The following is a 20303-nucleotide window of genomic DNA, read 5'->3' on the forward strand; positions in this document are numbered from 1 at the left end:
CAAATCGTTCGACCCAAGAACCGGACCCCAGACCGGTTTGTTGTCCAATCGGTTTTAAAAACCTCGTTGGACATAGAAAAATACCTATACCAAAAATGGGTTTTCAGTTTCACTCCCACTCCCTCCGTCTCTCTATCTCCTTCCCTTCTCTCTCACTCTCACAGTCATTTCTCGATCTCCTACTCCCTTTATCTCCCCCACTCTCTAAGCTTTGGTCTGTAGCCAAAACAAAAGCCTCTCTCTCTCTCTCTATTGTTCTCCCTCAATCATTCACATTCTTCTTCCTCACTCTCCCTCTCGATCAATATCTCATTCTCCCTTAATCTTTATCGTTCTCTAGTTGGTGTAAATATCTCATTATTACTTGAAAAAAGATAAGAAAAATAAAGAAAAAATGTATTATATATGTTTTTTTTATTATATAATACATTATCAAGTCAGGATCGGACTCAGGCCGGGCTTTTTTCATAAAGCCCGAGCCTGGCCTGAAAAAGTCAGGCCCGAGCCCGAGCCCGAGCCCATAGGTAGGAAATCTTGTTGAACCCAACTTAGATCGGGCCAGTCCAAGCCAGCTTATTGGGCTACCTGACCCATGAATAGGTCTAATTAAGAGTCCCATGTTGGCAACAACCACATAAGCCTCCGATGACACTACAAGGGTTTTTATAATTTGAAATGTAGAACCGCTTGTCTGAGTTTTGTTGGTTTATGAACCAATTTGTAACCTAATTTTAAATGTACTGCCAACTCCGATTATAATTTTCCCTAATTTAAAACTAATCCAAAAGTTAAGCTATTTTCTTATCTAAATGGTGGGTTAGTGATCCAACTTTTCAAAGAAATTCATGATGTCATGATTGAATAATAAATATTTAAGTTTATTTTTAATCATATTTGTTAATTTTCAACTTCTATCTTAATTATGATATATCTAAAATTCAAGTAATTAATATAAAGAAAAAATTATCACGTGCAACGCATGTGCTTAGTTACTAGTATATATATATATATATATATTCAAGCGAAAGGGGTGCTTTCCCCTTTCGTTATTTGGAATCTTATTGTTATAATACTGTAGTTCGCTTTAGATCAACGACTTGCACATGTGAACAATCTCAATGAAAAAAATATATATTTTTTCATTGCATGAGATACAAGTGTCAATACTCTCTCTCCTTTTGACCACTTCTCTCTTTTGGTCTTTTCTTCTTCGACCCTTCTTCCACTCTCCCTATTCATCTTCCCATTCTCGCTGTCCATCTTCCACCTCTCTCTGTCTCTCTTTTCCTCTCTCATTCCCTGATTTAGCAATAAACGAACGAGATGACTCGTAGAAAGTGTAAAGTTAGATGAGAAAGCAAAACTTGCAAGCCAATGAAACTCTGCACCTGAAAAGTAGGAGTTAGAAGGGAATGAACAATTACATTGATTGTTCTCAAACACATGGGGTTTCTTCATCTACGACAAAGATTTTTTGTCTACAGTTCAATTGGGCGAAGGTTTGAGTGTAAGAACAGTCAACCAAAGGAGCTTCCATCAAGAAGAACTTGACCAAACTCCTTAGAGCAACATATTGATGAAGAGGGGGATGATATTCGCTTTGAAACCCCCTCTCTCTCTCACTCTCTTCCACCTCTTTCTATCTTTATTCTTTCTTTCACTTGCAAAGCATCCATAATAGCTTATTGGACTGATGCGGTGTTTCACCTTTGTTACAGGGGGGAATACGGAATGGGTGAGGCGAGGCCAGAGTCAACGGGTAATCTAGGGAGCCAAGGCAAAGAATGAGTTGCCATGGCTAGAGGCGGCGTTGTGTGGCGCGTGGGAGGAAGGCAAGGGAATGGAGGAGAACGACGACTGTAGCCTCGATCCAACTGTCGGCAAGACGGTTGAGAGGGTTTCCTGTTCGAAGCTACAGTCCTCAAGATAGTTGAGAGAAATCACCAAGGGAAGTGGTGGTGAGGATGATTTTAAGCTGCCATTATAGGGAGGCATTGATGTAGGGTTTTGTTTGGTAGAATCCATTACAAGAGACTCTCTCATCATCTTCTTCCTTTTCACTGATTACACCCCTTTTTCTTATTCCACTCTGTTGATGCTTGAGTTGCTGCTTCTCCCGTACTTCGTATCTTTGTTTTCATTTTATTTTTTTCCTTTTGTTCTTTTCCGATTATAAGGACTTCCTGTCTTTCATTTTCCCTCCTCTTCCCTGGTCCTTGGTTTCTCTCTAACACGCAGAATTCAGAAATTAGAATTACAAATGCTTTTGGACGATCAATATCCTTGACATCAATTTTATGACTATTTAATCCTCTCGTTGGAAGGCAGTATATTTGATCGAGAAGTGCTTCTTTGAAAGACTTTTTCATGGGCCACCGTGGCAACTAGATGACAATAGTGAAGTTCACTAATTTTAACAAAAATAACTGGGTGCTGTTGAAGCACTGTAATGTAATTTTAATCGCTATTATTTCAGTTGGTATTGTTGAAAGTTGAAAATTGAAAGGCCTTAATGTTTTAGTAGGGTCATTGGGACATTGTGATTTTATTACCTATCATTCAATTATTGAAATTTGTTTTATTTTCTTAAATTTTTTTATACTTAAGTCATGGAACAAGCACGGGCGCCCCTTACTAGTATATTTATTAAAACGTAGGGGGTATTTAAGTATTTAACCCTTTAATTTAATCCTCATGTTTTGTGTTCTTAGAGGGAAGAACCGAAGAGGAAAACAATCTCGAAGAAATCTCCTTTGCCAGATTACAGGCACACAGCGGAAGCAGAGTACTTGCTGTTGCAGCAGCGAGATCAGAGGAGGAGAAGCGAATATCGAGCTTTCAGTCATGGCTTCTACCTCCCATGATGAAGGGCCTGTTCTCCTTGAACGTTCTTCTCGGATAACTAGAGGAAAAAGGTCTCAAACACAAGCTCAAACCGTTCGAGTCTAAAAATGTTATCTGGTTATGGTTGTTTGTTCGTTTTAATGGCTGAATTCATGCTTGAATACCGGAAGCTATTTAATATTTTAATTTGATTATTCTGTTTCTCTTAGCCTACGTTGTTTGGGAGTAAATTTTGGATCTTTCTGGAATTAATTAATGTACACAAATTTATTCCTTACTTCTCTAATTTGGTAATATAGATCTCCAAGTCTCAGCAGTTTCTTTTTGGTTTGGTGTTCCTGGTTTTGGTACCCTTGTTGAGTGCTGGAATATGTTTTATATGTTATGCTTAATTTTATTTTAAATTTGATTTACATGTTATATATTTTAATTTGAGATAATAGGTGTTTAAAATATTTATTTTAAATTTTAAGTTTATATTTTTAATTACTATTGTGTTTAATACTTTTGATATTTTGCATTTTTTTTAATTTTTTGGCACTTACTTGATTTTTTAGCATTTTTTGCACTTCTGCACCTTGCTTCAAAAAGGCGCGCCTATTCCCTTGCGCTGTTAAAACACTGAGAAGTGTATAGTAAATTGGACACATCCAATTACTCCCCTGAATCTGGGATTGTGCTACTTTCATTTAATTGTACAAGGGATCTTCTAATTCGACAATTAGTCAGAACTTGTTCAATCTAGAAGAGTAAGATCAGTTATATTCTGCTTCTAATAGGGTCTTTCTCTTCTCTTTTAATTTTTTTTTCGCTCTACTGCTTTAATGCTTGACAATTCCTCCATGTTGCTTTTAAAACATGCTCATGCAATTCAATCCTCAATACACACAATGAGTTGATCATGGATTAGATTACTTTCTTGTTGGTTGCTCAACCTTCTTCTTTTTCATATATCTGATTGTGCACTTATATCAGGGCTGTACTTCTGAAACTAAACTTGAATTATTTCTTCAATAGGATGACCAAGTTGCTTGATGAGGAGATTGAAGAGGATGAGCTGTTTTGGAATCAGGATTCTCTTAAGGAGGTAAATAACCATGGACATGGAGTGGCATGATATGGTGGCAGTGGGATTTCCTATAAATGCACTTTTAACTTCTTCATGATTTAGAACAAAAAGGCCTTCCTGTAGTTCCCTATATTTGTTTCCTTTTCCACTAGTGGAATGAGTTCATGTGTGTAAGACTGACTATCTTTGAGGACCTATAGAATCCATGACCCATATTTGTCTCATCTCCCATGATTGACCTGTTTCTAATGAAAAAACTAGGAAATTGGTCTATACTTGTTGAATACCATATCTATCTTCTTAATGGTCCTGCTTTTGCAGCATATTTCTATTGTTGACACTAAAGTTAATGTTTTATAATATATGTGGGGTTTTTGTAGCTAAGATTGAAGTTAGTTTCTCTTTCCTAACCTATGCTTTTGACTTTTTCCAGGAAGCGAATGATGAAAATTATGAAGAAGAAGCAGAAGTTGCTGATGAGTTTGATAGTGATTTTGATGATGATGTGAGTTATTTTTGGTTGACTTAATTTGTAGGTTTCTCTGATTAATAGCATTTAGTTGTTTTTTGACCTCGTGGAGGTCGTCATTAAGACTTTCTGAATATTTGGAAACCTCACCCTATATTGGTAAAATCAGGAACCGGATCCAGATGAAGAAGTGGAAGTTGATGCAGATGAGAGGTTTGGCTTCTCCAGCATTTTTTTAAAAATCTTCAACTTAGGTGACTATTAAGTTCTTGAGTTCACTTCCAGGGAGAAGAGGAAGAAGCGCTTAATATTTCCAGGAAAGCCTGTGACAAAGAAGAAAAACAAAAAGAAGGTTCTTTCTAACCTAGAAAAGGCTGACGAGGATGAAAAAGAACCCAAAGATGAAAAATCTTCTCAGAAACAGCAGCCTAAGTTTCCTGAGCAGCAACACATTTCTGATGATCTAGAAGGTGAGAGAGTAGTGAGAAAGTCAACAAGAACCTCAGTCATTGTGAGGCAAGCAGAAAGGGATGCAATACGTGCAGCGTTGCAAGCAACTATGAAGGTCAGTACTGACTAAGAGGAAATGATTTGCATGTTGCAAGTTAATATTATTATTTACTTCTTTCTTTCCATTAAGGGGTGTTCTACACACAAATGTTTTTTGTTTTCATTTGTTCTTTGTCACAAGCAAAATTGAAGCATGTTATTGGACTTTGTTTTTGTTTTGAGAAGCAAGATAAGCTTTGTTTCAAAAAACCATCGGAATAATGATTTTCGAAACAAAAATAAATTTGGTGTGTGCAGATATTATATGAGAAGTAAAACAGATGAGCTTTGTTTCAAAAAATCATCGAAATAATGGTTTTCGAAACAAAAATAAATTTGGAGTGTGTAGATATTATATGGTTTATGAAACATGAGACATGTTTTTTAAACCATAAACACAAGAACACATTTTTGGTTTCTGTTTGGAAATATAAAAAAACACATATTATGACCAAGAAATGTTTTCTGTTTTTTATTTTTGGTTTTAAGAATCAATTTGTTCTCAAGCCAAATGGTTTTATTTTATTTTTTTCTGAAATTTACAACAAGAAAGCAATTCACATTGAAGAACACCCCCTAAATTGTTTCTTGCTGAATATGCTTCAAAATTATATTGTAAACTTATTCACGTTTAAATGAGTTTTTTTTTTTGGGTAGTAAAATTAAATTTTGTTAAAGGAAAAAAGAAGATTATAAGAAAGGTGACAAGAAATCACTTGAAAGAATAAAAGAAAACTCTTCACCCAAACATAACCAGTTCAAACCCTCCACATCTCAGCCCACACAAAATCCACCAAAATGCAAAAACACCAAACCAATAGAAATACTGAACATACCAACCAAACTCAAATAGACAACAATTCACCTGCACAATCAAAACTTTCACCACAAACTAACCTGCCCACCCAAACCTTAGACTCACCAACCCCAAACAATTGACAAAAGCTCAAAACCAATGAACTCTGCACACCAGCTTAAACCACCCAGCACTTTACTTAATTATTTAGTGCAAGGTTCAAAAAATTGCAATGTATCTAGGGATGGGAATTTCTACCCTACCCAGTGGGTATCCACCCAATGGACAGTTTTTTTTTTTTTTTTGCTAGAAAAAATAGGTTTTGGGGCAGGGATGGGTTTTGGGATTTTACAACCCGTATGGATACAGGTGAGGTACGGTATTAAGCTACTTATGTATTAATTATTATTATTATTAAATTATTTACATAGTATGTATTCTTTTTTGCCTTATTTTTAAAATCTCTTGTTTCTAAAAAATTTATCCAAACTTAACTTTGCATTTAATCCTTCATTAGTTTCATCAATTAATACAATGTCATCAGCAAACAACAAATACCATGGGACCTCCTCGTAAATATGCTTAGTGCAAATAAATAAGGACCAAGTACTGAACCTTGGTGAAGAGACATCGTAACTGTGAAATCTTATGTCTCTCCTACAGGTGTTCCAACATTGGTTATTGCACCTTCATACACATCCTTGTAATATTATTTCTTTGGGGACTCTATCATATGCTTTTTCTAGATCTATGAACACCACATGAAGATCTTTCTTCTTTTCCCTTAACTTTTTCTATCAATTGTATTAAAAGAAAGATAGCTTCCATGGTTTATCTACTTAGCGTAAACCCAAATTGGTTCTCTGATATACGTGTTTCATGTTGTAACCTTTTCTCAATTATTTTCTCCCAAAGTTTCATAGTGTGGCTCAAAATTTTAATTGCACAATTATTGCCATAACTTTGTACATCGGCCTTGTTTTTAAATATAGGCACCATAATGTTCTTTCTTCATTCATTAGGCATCTTCGTTTCTTTCATTATTTTATTAAATAGCTTAGTTAGCCATAGTAAGCCTATCATCCATACTTTTCTGTTCTTCTACTGCGATACTATTAGGCCCTTACACTTTCCCCTTTTCATTAAATTTAGTGTTTCCTTCACTTCAGTAATTCTAATTTTACATGAGGAGAAAGAGAAGTTGCAACTGAGAAGTTCTTAAGTTTTACCTCAAATAGTTTGCTCTAATTTTGATGCATGTTATTTCTTTTACTATTTGTCAGCCAATAAAAAGGAGGAAGGAAGGCGAGGAGAAGCGAATGACTCAAGAAGAGATGCTTCTAGAAGCAGCCCAGACAGGTTTAGATTATAAGGTCCATTACTAGAGATAGTGTGTAGCTTGTCAAAGTTTTATCTGAATGCAATTATGAAGTCTACAATATCATCTCTGCAGTTTTGGAAATGGTGGACTAAAACTGACATAGATTGAACGTTGCAGAAATCATGAACTTGAGGAACCTTGAGCGGGTCTTGGCAAGGGAGGAAGAAGTTAAAAAAAGAGCTGTTGTGCATAAAGAAGTATATAGTGGGCCACAGATGCGATACACTTCAAGAAATGGCAAGATTACTTCCTTTCTAGATGCTGGTCTCATTTTTCTCCATGTCTCTATCTGCAAATTGTGAAAATACAGCTATTATTTTTACCTATCTTTGATTATCATATGGTAGTATGGATGTATCTTGCAGGCAAATCTTTTCTGGAGTTCAGTAAAGGGTTATCATTCCAATCAGAGATTTGTACTACTAAAGTCCTGTGTAAGTAAATAATAAATCCTTGTCCACTCTACTTCATAACTCTGTGCAGGTCTGATTTCCTGCTCCAATGCGAGTATCATGTTCCAGAAGAAATATGCTACTTACCTGTAGATGCAAATAAGTTTTACCATAAGATGATTAGATATGGAGACTGATAGAAATATTAGTCTGGAAACCAGAATATTTTTTGTTTATCCAGTATGGTAAACTCATTAGGTGTGCTAATATCATGTCGTTTTTTTGCCGTAATAATATCATGCATGCTTTGAGTCTTTGATGTTTAAGGTTTTGCTCAAGTCATGCTAAATTCAATCAGAATCTCTACTGTTTATGAAAATTAGTAGCAATAAAACTTGCTACACCCTGCAATTTTTGCATTTTTTTCCAGATTCTTGACAAAACAAACAAGGAATGTTGGCAAGAGAAGAAACTGTTCCGGGTAGAGAACCAGAAATTTTCATTTAGTAACCAGTATTCAATATCCCCCACTACATCAGTATGGGTACTCTAAGGAAGCATTTGGCATTGCTTAATCTGATGTTATAGTTTTTGGTTGTGGAGGGTTATACTATGTATGTGTTAGTATTGGGTGAAGATTTGAAACAGATACATTTCCTCCTTTTTGTAAATAAGGGTATGGGAGAGTTAATTTAAGAATTTAAAACTTCTTATATGGAGGCTAAAAGTTGGCTAGAAATATCTATTCGTGGTTTTAAGGGGTAGTAAAGGTATATGAAGTTTTCATAAAGTGCAACAATAATATATGCATTTTGAAACACCAATTTGAACAAGGCATTTTTGGCTTTGAGTTATAAGCGGTTGAAAACAGAAGAAAAGCAGTCCTTGAGAGTGGGACTGTTTAGAATAGATGCAGAAATCAAAAGAAATCGCGAAGAACAACAGAAAATACTTCTTCTTTGGAGTAGAGGGTGAAGAAGGAGATGGTGGCAATAAGGGTTTAGAGTATGAGAGTTTCGAACCTTCCTCTCTCTCTAACACCCTAACACTATTTTATTAAGTTTTGAATAATTACAAGGAGGCCCTTAGTTGGGCAAGAAATTACAAAGAACATAACATAGAAAGGCCCAGAATAAGGCCCATTACAGAAAGGAACATAAACAGTAAGAAAGGATAAACAGCCTATGGGCTATTTGGCCCATCTTCTCTACATTCCCCCTCAAGCTGAGCATAGATGTCAATCATGCCAAGCTTGCCAGTATCATGCTGAAGTTTTGCCTTGAGAATGCCTTTGGTGAAAAAATCTGCTAACTGTGCTTCAGATGTGATGAAAGGAAGACATACTTTACCTGAAGAGACCCTTTCTCGAATAAAGTGTTTATCGACTTAAATATGCTTAGTTCTATCATATTGCACTGGGTTGTGAGCAATGTTGATGGCGGCCTGATTATCACAGTACAACATCATTGGCTTGTCTTGCTCAACCCCTAGTTCCTCCATCAATGATTTTAGCCATAATAGTTCAGAAACTCCATATGCCATGGCCTTGTATTCTGCTTCTGTTGAAGATTGAGCAACAACCGATTGTTTCTTGCTTCTCCAAGAAATAACATTACCAGCCACCAAGCTGCAATACCCAGAAGTAGATATTCTGTTATCAATGTTTCCAGCCCGATCAGCATCATTATAGGTTTCAAGTTTCATATGACCATGCTTGGCAAACAGAATTCCCTTTCCTGGGGAGCCCTTCAAATAACACAGGATTCGCTCTGTTGCTGCCATATGAGTGTCTCAGGGAGCATGCATGAATTGGCTAATGCAACTGACAGCATATGCAATATCTGACCGAGTCATGCATAGGTACAAAAGTTTCCCAAGAAGTCTCTGGAAGACTCCTTTGTCTTCTAACAATGTTCCATCTAAAGCAAAGAGTTTATGACTCATATCAATAGGAATAGCATCTGGTCTAGCACCCATTTTCCCAGTTTCAGAGAGTAAGTCAAGAACATACTTCCTTTGGGAGATAAGAATCCCATCCTTGGATCTAGCAAGTGTTGTTTTAAATCTCTCAAACCATGCTCTAGGGGACTGTTTTAGTCCATAAAGAGATTTCTTCAGCCTGTATACCTTTCCTTTCATATCTGTTCCATACATCCCTGGAGGAAGAGACATATAAACCTCCTCATGTAATTCACCATTCAGAAATGCATTCTTTACATCCAATTGATAAAGGGGCTAGTCGGAGTGGGTAGCTAGAGATAGAAGAACCCTCACTGATGTCATCTTGGCAACAGGTGCAAAGGTCTCCAGATAATCAATCCCGTATGTCTGTGTATAACCTTTTGCAACCAGCCTAGCCTTGTACCTCTCGATGGTGCCACTAGCCTGATATTTGATGGTAAAGACCCACTTGCAACCAACTAGATCCTTCCCTTTAGGCAAATCAACCACTTCCCAAGTATCATTCTTGTGTAGGGCATCAATTTCAGATCTCATAGCATCCCTCCATTCTGGAATATTAAGAGCTTCTGACACAGATCTGGGAATAGGGTTAGAGGCAACAGAAGAGAGATAGGCAAAGTATGAAGGAGAAAGCAGACTGTAAGAAAGGTGTTTGGAAATGCAATGTGCAGTACACAATGGGAATATCAAGGTCAGGGAAATATGTCTCCAAAGGGGCTGAAACAGTACCTGTTGTCTCATCTGTGACTGGAAGTGCATGAGGCTCATGTGTTGTAAGGGAAACAACCTGCTCATTTTTGGATATTTGCCTTTGATACACCTTGAGATTGAGGATAGGACGATGAGGTAAAGGAGGAAGAACACTGGGATAGGGAGAATGGAACGACTGATCCTTCCTTGATTCATTTGAAGGAGAAGCAGACTCATCAAAAGACTCAAATGGGACAGGAAGAGGAAGAGCAAACACCTGTGACAAATCCTCCCCCTGTGGACAATGTCCTTCCAAAGAGGAACCATAAAAGGGAGAAAGCTCATCAAAGGTGACGTCCATTGAGACATACCGAGTGCCAGTCTTTGGATCAAAACAACAGTAACCCTTCTGTGTGGGGGAATAACCAAAGAAGATACACTTGTGGGCTTTTGGTTCAAATTTATGCCTTTGGACACTTGGAACATGTACATAACAGGTGTAGCCAAAGACACGAAGAGGAATAGGAAAAAGGTCCTTGTCCGGATGAAGGAGATTGAAGGGAGACTTAAACCCTAAAACCCTGGATGGCATACGGTTTATAAGGTAGGTAGTAGTGAGAACAACATGTGAGGCAAACAAAATACTTCTTGCAACTTCAACAATATGCCTATTTTTTCTTTCAACAACTCCATTCTGTTCTGGGGTCCTAATACAAGAACTTTGATGAATAACCCCCATGTCAGAGAGAGAGCAGGATAAGTTCTTCTCAAAATATTCTTTTGCATTGTCAGATCTGAAAATTTTAATCCTGGTATCAAACTGGGTTAGAACAAATTCATGGAATTATCTTACAAGTCTTGGAACTTCATCACGGGATTTCATCAGGAATATCCAAGTGAACCGAGAAAAGTCATCAATAAACAAGATAAAATATCTATAGCTACCCATAGAGGGTAAGTGGTAAGGCCCTCACACATCAGAGTGCACAATATTAAAAGGAAAAGATCTTTTATTGCTCAAAGGATAATTGTTTCTACAATGCTTTGACAACTCACAAGATTCACAATGAAGACGGGACAAACTAATTCCCTTGAACAGTTTAGGGAATAAATGACTCAAAGCAGAAAAAGAAATATGACCCAAACGAAGATGACATAACATAATTCGACTAATAGACTTTGAAGAAACAAACCCAAAATCAACATTTCCATGATGATCAGGGCATTATCCCGGAGTATCAAACAGGTATATTTCGTTCGCCTCATGGCCACTCCCAATCACCTTCTGAGACTCCAGATCCTGAAAAACACAGTAAGAAGGAAAGAAGGTTACACAACAGTTTAATGACTTGGTTAGACTACTTACAAATAACAAATTTGTATTTAGTCTAGGTACATGAAGGGCAGAAGGTAGGAACAAGGAATCTGTAGCCTTGATGGTTCCCTTGCCAGAAATAGGGGCAAGAGAACCATCGGCTAAGGTGATTTTATCACGTCCAGGAAGCAAATCATATGAAACAAACAAGGTAGAAAGGTTGGTCATATGATCAGAAGCACCTGAATCAATAATCCAAGGGATCTTAAGATTACCTGAAGTGGTTGCATGATTGGCAGAAGCCCTTATATCTGAATGAGCAAATGCAGAAGAAGCTGAATTTCCTGAAGGGTTGGAAGAAGAAGTCACACCCTCTAGATGACTGATCATCTTCCCAAACTTTTCATATTCTGCTTTTATGGCTGCCAACTGTGCACAAGCAGACATCTCTTCAGTATAGTACTTGTCACTATCTGGACCAGTAGCCACATTTGCACTCCCTGTCCTTTTACTATCATGCTTTTTATGAAACCGAATGGGAACAAGATCAGGATGTAATTTCCAGCACTTGTCTTTGGTGTGCTTTGGCTTCTTGCAGTACTCACATACAACCTCTTTCTTCCCAAAGCCACTAGAAGTCCCTGCAACTCCTTTGGGTTTAACCCCCATATTCGCAAAGTGATCACTAATACCAGCCCCTTGAACCTGGACAATCCTTCTGCTCTCTTCACTACTCACCAATGCATATGCTTGTGACAATAAGACACTCTCCTTGGATAAAATATTCTGTTTTGTGATATCATATTCTGGGTTTAGTCCGGTTAAGAACTCAAACACCCTGTTTCTTTCAACCAGTTTCCTATAGGTCTCTGCATCATTGGTGGTGTCCCAAGTTACAACTTCTATTAGGTCTATTTCTTGCCACAAAGACTTCAGGGTTGAGAAGTATACAGCTAAAGGTTTCTCCCCCTGCCTTAAATTCTTTACATCACTTTTCAATTTATAGGCTCTAGCCACATTTAGTTTTTGGGAATAGGTTTCTGCAACACTGTCCCAGATTTCCTTTGCTGAATTCATCCATAGATAGTGTTGGCTAATCTGTGGCTGCATTGAGTTTACAAGCCACCCAATAACAGTTTAATTCTCTTGCATCCACTTCTCATAGGATGGATCATCCTCTGGGGGAGCCTTCTTGCTCCCGGAGATAAAGTACCACTTTCCTCTACTACATATATAAATCTTTACCGATTGTGACCATGCCAGATAATTAGTTCCATCCAGCTTGACTGTGGTTACAGTCAATAAAGAATCAACTGGAGTCCCCTGAACTTGTCCAAATTCGGCAACATTCTTGTTTTCAATCTCTGAGGAGTCCATCATGTAAACACTTCAAATAGGATTTCAGCCGACTTCTACAAGTGTACTGAATGAGAATGGAGCAAGGACTGTTAAACCAGCCTCAAAACAGCAATACACAAAGCCAAACCACACCCGAAAGTTGTGATAACCAAGTTTGAAGCAGCACCTTGTTGTCTACACGAGACACTAAACAGCTTGGTTCGGCCTTCAAGAAGTAATCAGAAAACCTCCAAGCACTGTGCACCCAGTCGAAGCTCCTTTTCTAATCAGAAATTCTAGGTACTCACCAAAAAATACCCCAAAAAGAGCAAAGACCAGTCTGTATTGATGAAGAGGTCTTTTTATAAACATAGTGTGGGCAGCAGAGAAGACCCCCATTGTCAAAGGTGAGAAACACCTCAGGAACAGTCCCTACAGGGCCCAAAAACAACCAAATAGTAGCAACAACTCGCAGCACTGAATCCAAAGATGTTTTGGCAGTTTGACAGTCCAGGAAAGGAATGAAAAACAACCTAGAAATCTCTGGGTTAAACCAGATTAAAAAACAACCGAATAGCTGTACAGTTTTCAAAGAAACTTCGGACACTTAAACAGTCCAAAAACAGAAAAATAACCCAGAAATAACTAAGCACAACTTACAATCTCTGACTTAAGCTCCAAATCAGAAACCAAACTGTTCTTCTTCTCTGATTCTTCCTGGTCACCGAACCACTCTCCAAGAGATTTGAGTCTTGGGCACCCTCCAATGACCTCTAAGAATCAGGCGACACAAGCTGAAGCTTCCAGCCCTAGAACACTCTCATGTAGTCGGCTGGACTACACCCACATGAGAGCCCAAGCCAAGTTCAGGCCCGCTCTGATACCAAGAAGAAAAACAGTCCTTGAGAGTGTGGGACTGTTTATAATAGATGCATAAATCAAAAGAAATCACAAAGAACAGCAGAAAATACTTCTTCTATGGAGTAGAGGGTGAAGAAGGAGATGGTGGCAATAAGGGTTTAGAGTTTGAGAGTTTCGAACCTTCTTCTCTCTCTAACACCCTAACACTATTTTATTATGTTAAATTTGAATAATTACAAGGAGGCCCTTAGTTGGGCAAGAAATTACAAAGAACATAACATAGAAAGGATGGTCCCAGAATAAGGCCCATTACAGAAAGGAACATAAACAGTAAGAAAGGATAAACAGCTTATGGGCCATTCGGCCCATCTTCTCTACAAAAACATCTTTGTTTTCCTATCTTTTGCTTACCCTAAGAAATGCCTTAAATACTCCAAATACAGATGAGCCTCTACAATTAACCAATGGCTGTTTGCATCCCTTCTGCCTAATATAATGAACGAATCCAATAAGGCTTTATTCACTGCAACACCAAATTCTGGCTAAACATGCTGAATTATCAAGGTTTCATAGCGTTAAACCTATTTGGAAGTCCCAACTCTCAAGGAATGAATCTCTCAACCACTCCAATAGTTTATACCTCACTATTTTTTGCGCGGACACACATAATTGCATTATTTTGGACCAAAAAAAATAAAATAAGTGTTAGTGTCAAAAGGTATAGATACTAAGGGGCTGTTTGACAACAGAAAAAGTGGCTTAACTGAATGACTTATTGCTTTATCTTGTAGTGATAAGTCATTCAGGATGTTGCAAGCTCCTTAATGATTGAAGCTGGAGTTGGGAATATTACTATACTTTAAAATATTTTCTTATTTAATTGTTTTATCCACTAAAAGACAAGCCAATGGATCATTCAGTTCAGCTATTTCAGCTGTTATCAAATGGCTCCTAGGTTGAAGGCTCAATACAGAAAATGACTATTGCAAAGGCCCTTGGTTCATTGACAGAAGCCCATTTCTGTCTGACTGAAGTAAAAAAAATGGCTGGAATGGTGTTTTGTTTGGCCCTCTGGTCTATTTCTATCTAGAATTGGGCAAGAAATAAGTCATGTCTCTTGCTCAAATGCAGCATGCCCCAAAGTTGCTTTGATTTGGGCAAGAAACAATTAACTGCAGGAACTACAACATACATCATGTTATAATAAATACAATATCGTAATATGATATAACCATGCTATATGCTATACAATATGAAAATATATTATGTTTCTATCGATGAATTGACTAAACATGTCTAAGAGTAGGTCCCATGGTGCCCGATGTTTGCTGATGAGTGATGACATAGTATTGATTGATGAAACTAATGAAGGACTAAATGCAAAATTAGGTTTATGGATAACTACATTAGAAACGAGAGATTGGCCTAAAACAGAATTTATGTGATGTAGATTTAATAATAATAGGAGTGCAAACCAGGGTACACTTAGGATTGGAGACCAAGAGCAAGAGATAACTCAATGTGGTCTCTTCCATTATCTTGGTTCAATAATTCATAATAAAGGAGAGATTGAGGAGGATGTTGCTCATAGGATCAGAGCAGGAATTTAGGAAAAAATAATGCAGCTTCTCTGGGGAAGTGCCTTTGAAGACTCCGAATTGAGATGATAGGTTGTGGCATCAAGTGGTTGTGGACAGTCTTGCAATCAGCCTTGTAAATAATGTCTTTTTTTTCATTGTCTTATTGTATTAGTATAGTCCTCTTATAAGTTATCTTGTATATGCATATAGCTTAACAGGGACATTCTTGTAATGTATATAAGTTCTGACCTTCTAATAAAACATACCCTTTGGGTATCCATTCAAAATACACCTCTAAAACCCCCGTGTCCTTTATGCTGCTGTTGTAAAACCCTTGTGCAAGCGATGCTGCTGACAAGCATACAATGGATGGGACACTAGCTTATCTACATGCACCACCCACCTTGGCCTCCGTGGAAGGCTATTCATGGCATTCTCCCTTCCTTTTTCTATTTTACCTAGACATTATGTTTAGATGGGGAAGTGGGAGGTTCATCTTCAAGAAAGAGTGTTAGTGCAACAGCTATGGCAGCCACCCTGTAGAGGTTCTATAAAGTTCAACTTTGATGGCAGCAGCATGGGTAACCCAGGACCCTATGAGGTGGGTGGTGTATTTAGAGATGAGCATGGAGTTATTAGGGCAGTGTTGTCAAGCTCAATAGGTGTTGAGGACTCTATGAGGGTAGAGCTGTTAGCTGTTCTTGAAGGAATCAGACTGACAAAACTAATGAATTCACTAAATTGATCATTGAAAGTAAGGAAGTGATTGGCTGGTTACATCATGAAGAGAGGGCTTTGTTGACCCACAGACAAGAAATCAAGGAAGTCAAGTGGTTGGCTAGGAACCTGGAAACTACCATTCTATGGGTACAAAGGTAGCCAAATATGGTTAATGCTTTGGTCAAACAGGGGGGTAAATAAGGATCAACTGTTCTGGGCTGTCTTGTAAATACTAGCCCATCTTTGGGTTGTATAGTATTTTGTAAATATATTCTTGCTGTCTATAGTCAATGAATTTACAGTTACCTACAAAAAATAATATTATATGCTAGTGTCATGTGTAATTTTTCTCAAACCAAACACATTTCTCATTGCTTTTGTTTGTTTGGCAGAAATGTTCATTTGTTTGGGCAAATTCAATCAAATGCCATTCTGTATTCCCTTCCATCATTCCTGCATTCTGTTTCCAGCCAGAATAAAATATCTCTCTGGCAAGAAATAGCCGAAAGAGAATCCAAACCAAACATGCCTTTAGTTTCCATGGTTGGAGATTCTACCATGCAAAATTACACTCAAGTCAGAAAACCAAGATGCCCTAATAAATCTTGGTATTTGAGACTCCTCTTTAGTAATGGATCTAGGAACTCAGTGGGACAAGATGGGATAGGACAATTATGAATGAATATAGATGTATTAATCAGGTCCTATTGAGATAGAAGAATTTTGCAAGGAATAACAATGTTCTGTTTTTTGTAGACTTTATGGTTGATGCCTTTTCCTTATCCTCATATCATAAAGCTAACGTTGAATTGTTATTATTAATTGTCCCATGACTGCCATCCCAGTGAGGACAAGATGGAATAGGACAGTTAATGAATTAATATAGATGCATTGATCAGGTCCTACTGAGATATAAGAATCTTGTAAAGGAATAACAATGTTCTGGTTTTTGTAGACTTTATGGTTTATGCACTTTTCCATATCCACATATCATAAAGCTAATGTTGAATCGTTGATACAGGGTTTTGTGGCCTTCTGAAACATATCTATATGAACTTGTAATCCTTTTTGTTGCTTGTTGCACAGTTTCGATGTACCTTGGGATATCAATATACTAATAGAGTTTGTTCTTTCTTGCAGATCCTGAGAAGGTTGTGTGTGCTGTTACTGGACTGCCTGCCAAGTAAGGCTTTTTTTTACCAGAGGCCCTGATATGTTTGTTCTATCCATCTTCTGAATGCTTTGTTTCAGTGCTTCTTAGGAATAGTAATTGACTAGTCTATGCTTCTTCAAATTATCATGATAAGGACATATTCAATAAGAAATCCTTCATACATCTCCCAATGGTCATAGAATTGTTTTATTGTTCTACTCTAATCAGCATATTACATGCTCCCATTTCTAGTTATAAAGCAGTGATGCTATGATGAATTAAGACCAACCTTTAAGATGCCAATATATTTATGAGTTTGGAAACTGGGAATAAGAAAGATCTTTGATTGTACAATAAAAGGACAACCCAGTGCACAAGCTCCCGCCAATTTGGTAAATGTATTATTATGTTGAGTGATGTTATGTACTTGTTGAAAATATAATAGTAATAAGAAGAAAATAATACAGGTACCCTTAATATGGAGTAGTGCTAAAGAATGACAAAACCATATAATTCCACCATGTATTGTTGTCTGATACCGTCATCCTTTTGGCAGTGATATGGAATTTTTTATGCCTTTTCTAACATCTCTGTAGGGTAATTAACTTTGAGAAATGGAGCATGGGCACAATATTTTAGGATGTAGCCCTTTCTATTGTATAATTTTTGCAGAAGTTGTACAAATAAATAGTTTCTAATCCTGTGCCACAAAATTTAAACGCCTTTTCTTTGGTTCTCCTTGATGGTTTAATTAATATGGATTTATTGACTCACTTTCCTCTAATTTCTGTGGATGAAACCAACATTTTAATTATATTATGGTTTTGCAGGTATCACGACCCAAAGACAGGGTTACCTTATGCAACTAAAGAAGCTTTCAAAGTTATCAGGGAACGGTAAGAGCTTCTTTTGCCTCTAGGGATGCATACACCTTTTTTTCTACATAGTACTCTGTAATTCAGTTCTCACATTCATTGATGTCTAAAGGCATCTAAAGGCCTCTGCTAATTGTTAATATGTTATGATTTTTTTTGTACACTAAGGTCTGTGATTTTTTTTTTGTACAGATGGAGATGTCCTTTTTGCATTATTATCACAAAAAAAAAGATAAAAAGAATAAAAGAAAAATGCAATCTATGTGACTATTCACTGTATTCATGTTTTTCCATGCCTTTTTAAGACTGTTGTATCTAGTTTCAACTTCTTCCACATGAATAATAGCTCTTATGGCCTTATGGGGGTCATCAAGAAATAGGCATTTCAGTTATCATTCCTCTATTGAGCTAAGATATTTGGTTAGAGAAAGAACTTAGTGTAGATGACCTCAAAGTTTGTACGATACCTGTTGCAGTCCCAGTACCATGCATATAGCAAGAGTGGAACAGGATTCATGTAGTTGACCCCATATAGTTGAGAGAAGGCTCGGATGATGATGATAGTGGTTGAAGGTACTTAAGCTGATTTTGATTTGGATTGCTCAGTTCAGATTAAAAATGCAGATTCATGTTAAGCACATTAAACATATTTTTCAGGATCATATTAGCACAATTTCTTATTAATCGCTTCCATTATATAATTCCAAGCCATTATTTTCCTAAATTATTTGCTTCTTTCTACGTTAGCAATCTTTGTATCAGACCTTACTTTTCGTTTTGTTTTCATTGCCATCACCCTTTTCTGCAGTAGCTTGGGCAGTTGGTACTTTCTAATTTCTTATTTCAGAAATTTCAGTTTCATCATATAATTGCTGCTTTAATCTCTATATCCGCTCTGGTATAATTACTTTAAATTGTCGGTGGTAAGCTCTTTTTTTTGTTGGGAGGTGTTTCAGTCAAGGCAGCAAAAAATAGGCCTATGCCCTTAAAAACTACATCACAAACATAGGGATAATGATTAATGTTGTCATTACTTTGATGGCAAAAGTTTTGTTTTCACATGCCCAAGTGTTGTGAATGTTTTCATTGCCGTACTTTGCAATTCTCTTTTTTATATACTCCTGTTTTTTATAAGGCATTTTTTATGCACTCTTTAACAAATCTCAAACTTATTTTGCCTACAAACTTTTTTGGGTTTCACAGTTACTCGACTGAAAACAGTAGTCTAAAAGGGGAAAAGGATGCAGGGATCTTGTATGATTCAATTTCAGGCCAAGGATTTTTGTCTAGGCAAAAGAGATCAGTAATAAGAAAAACAGCTGAAACATCATATCTGCGATATTGGGCCCGCTTCCGCAGAATCCCAGCTCTTGAAATTGAAGATCTTGATTAACTAGTGACAATTGAAAAAAAAAAAAAAATCGTGGTTATCTTGTCGTAGGTGGTCTTCAACTCTTCATGTATATTTTTGGTATTGTAAGGTTGATTATTGATTTTCTTTGTTCAAACTGGAATTTCATCTTTATCCAGTTTGAAGTTAGACCATTTGGGTCAGGGCATTTTTAACTAGTGATTTATGGCAATTAATATTCTGTTTTCGTATCTTTTATCTAGGCAGATATTTGTTGAATAAAAGGGTTAAAATACGTGAACGATACATAATTAACCAAATTTGGCAGAAATGCTATGCAACATGTATGCAATAAGTGATAATACTTACACTCTTGCATTGTATCTTATATTTCTCAAAATTTGAAGCTATATAACATTGACTAGCAGCTGACATGTATACGAAGATTATTTTAATTACTTATGGTGGGTGAAAACTGAAAAGCACTTCATGAGCTAAGGTGGTGCCTATGGCAAATTATTTTCTAAAAAGACAAAGGAACCGTTTGGCAAATCTTTCTCCGAAAGATCGAACAGTCAAAGACCTAAAAGACTGCATGGGTTTTCATGGGTAGATCTAGGAAGCCTGAAGATCATTTGGTTGCAGTAACTGTGGTAGATCTTCCTGAAAGCTAGGAAGAGATGAAGACCGTTTGGCAAATGCATAAAAGTGATGAATAAATATGTGATAAACACACGTGAAATGTCAAGTATGGGACTCATTAATACACTCAAAACATGCAAATGGTATTAATTTGTGGGTCTTATTTACACATTTACTCGTGTAACATATTAAAATGGGTCCTATTCATGCATTTACTTGTATGAGATAGCAATGTGCTTCTCATATGCACATTAACATATACAGACATACAGTCATCACTTAAGAGCCCCACTCACCTGTACACCCAGCCCAAACC

The 20303-nt window shown here is 37.0% G+C and overlaps 1 protein-coding gene across 6 annotated transcripts; it reads left to right on the forward strand.

Annotated features, from left to right (window-relative positions):
* Positions 1 to 1264: 1264 nt before the first annotated feature.
* On the forward strand, positions 1265 to 19596 carry SWC2 (DNA binding protein SWC2). 6 transcript variants are annotated; one of them, XM_088889970.1, is made up of 13 exons: positions 1265 to 1507; positions 1719 to 1958; positions 2712 to 2915; positions 3862 to 3931; positions 4347 to 4418; positions 4552 to 4595; positions 4668 to 4947; positions 7011 to 7086; positions 7226 to 7345; positions 7474 to 7542; positions 17107 to 17149; positions 17950 to 18015; positions 19198 to 19596. In XM_088889970.1, exons 3-13 carry the CDS (start codon positions 2845 to 2847, stop codon positions 19385 to 19387), a joined length of 1101 nt encoding a protein of 366 aa, XP_088746096.1. In that variant the 5' UTR covers positions 1265 to 1507; positions 1719 to 1958; positions 2712 to 2844; the 3' UTR covers positions 19388 to 19596. The 6 variants fall into 6 exon arrangements, with proteins under 6 accessions (XP_088746096.1, XP_088746095.1, XP_088746093.1 ...); XM_088889969.1 differs by having other exon boundaries at positions 1266 to 1507; positions 7226 to 7372; XM_088889967.1 differs by lacking the exons at positions 1265 to 1507; positions 1719 to 1958; positions 19198 to 19596 and adding an exon at positions 18187 to 18426 and having other exon boundaries at positions 2652 to 2915; positions 7226 to 7372.
* Positions 19597 to 20303: the final 707 nt, after the last annotated feature.

Source organism: Nelumbo nucifera, chromosome 6 (assembly GCF_055504915.1).
Source record: "Nelumbo nucifera cultivar China Antique chromosome 6, China Antique-T2T, whole genome shotgun sequence".
Lineage (NCBI taxonomy): Eukaryota > Viridiplantae > Streptophyta > Magnoliopsida > Proteales > Nelumbonaceae > Nelumbo > Nelumbo nucifera.

Excerpts from the sequence above, each read along its gene's own strand:
- SWC2 (XM_088889966.1), top strand. The coding sequence starts at position 2,695 with ATGTTTTGTGTTCTTAGAGGGAAGAACCGAAGAGGAAAACAATCTCGA. Across the intron at positions 4,596-4,667 it reads GAAGTTGATGCAGATGAGAG|GGAGAAGAGGAAGAAGCGCT; the intron begins GTTTGGCTTCTC and ends GTTCACTTCCAG. Across the intron at positions 4,948-7,010 it reads CGTTGCAAGCAACTATGAAG|CCAATAAAAAGGAGGAAGGA; the intron begins GTCAGTACTGAC and ends ACTATTTGTCAG.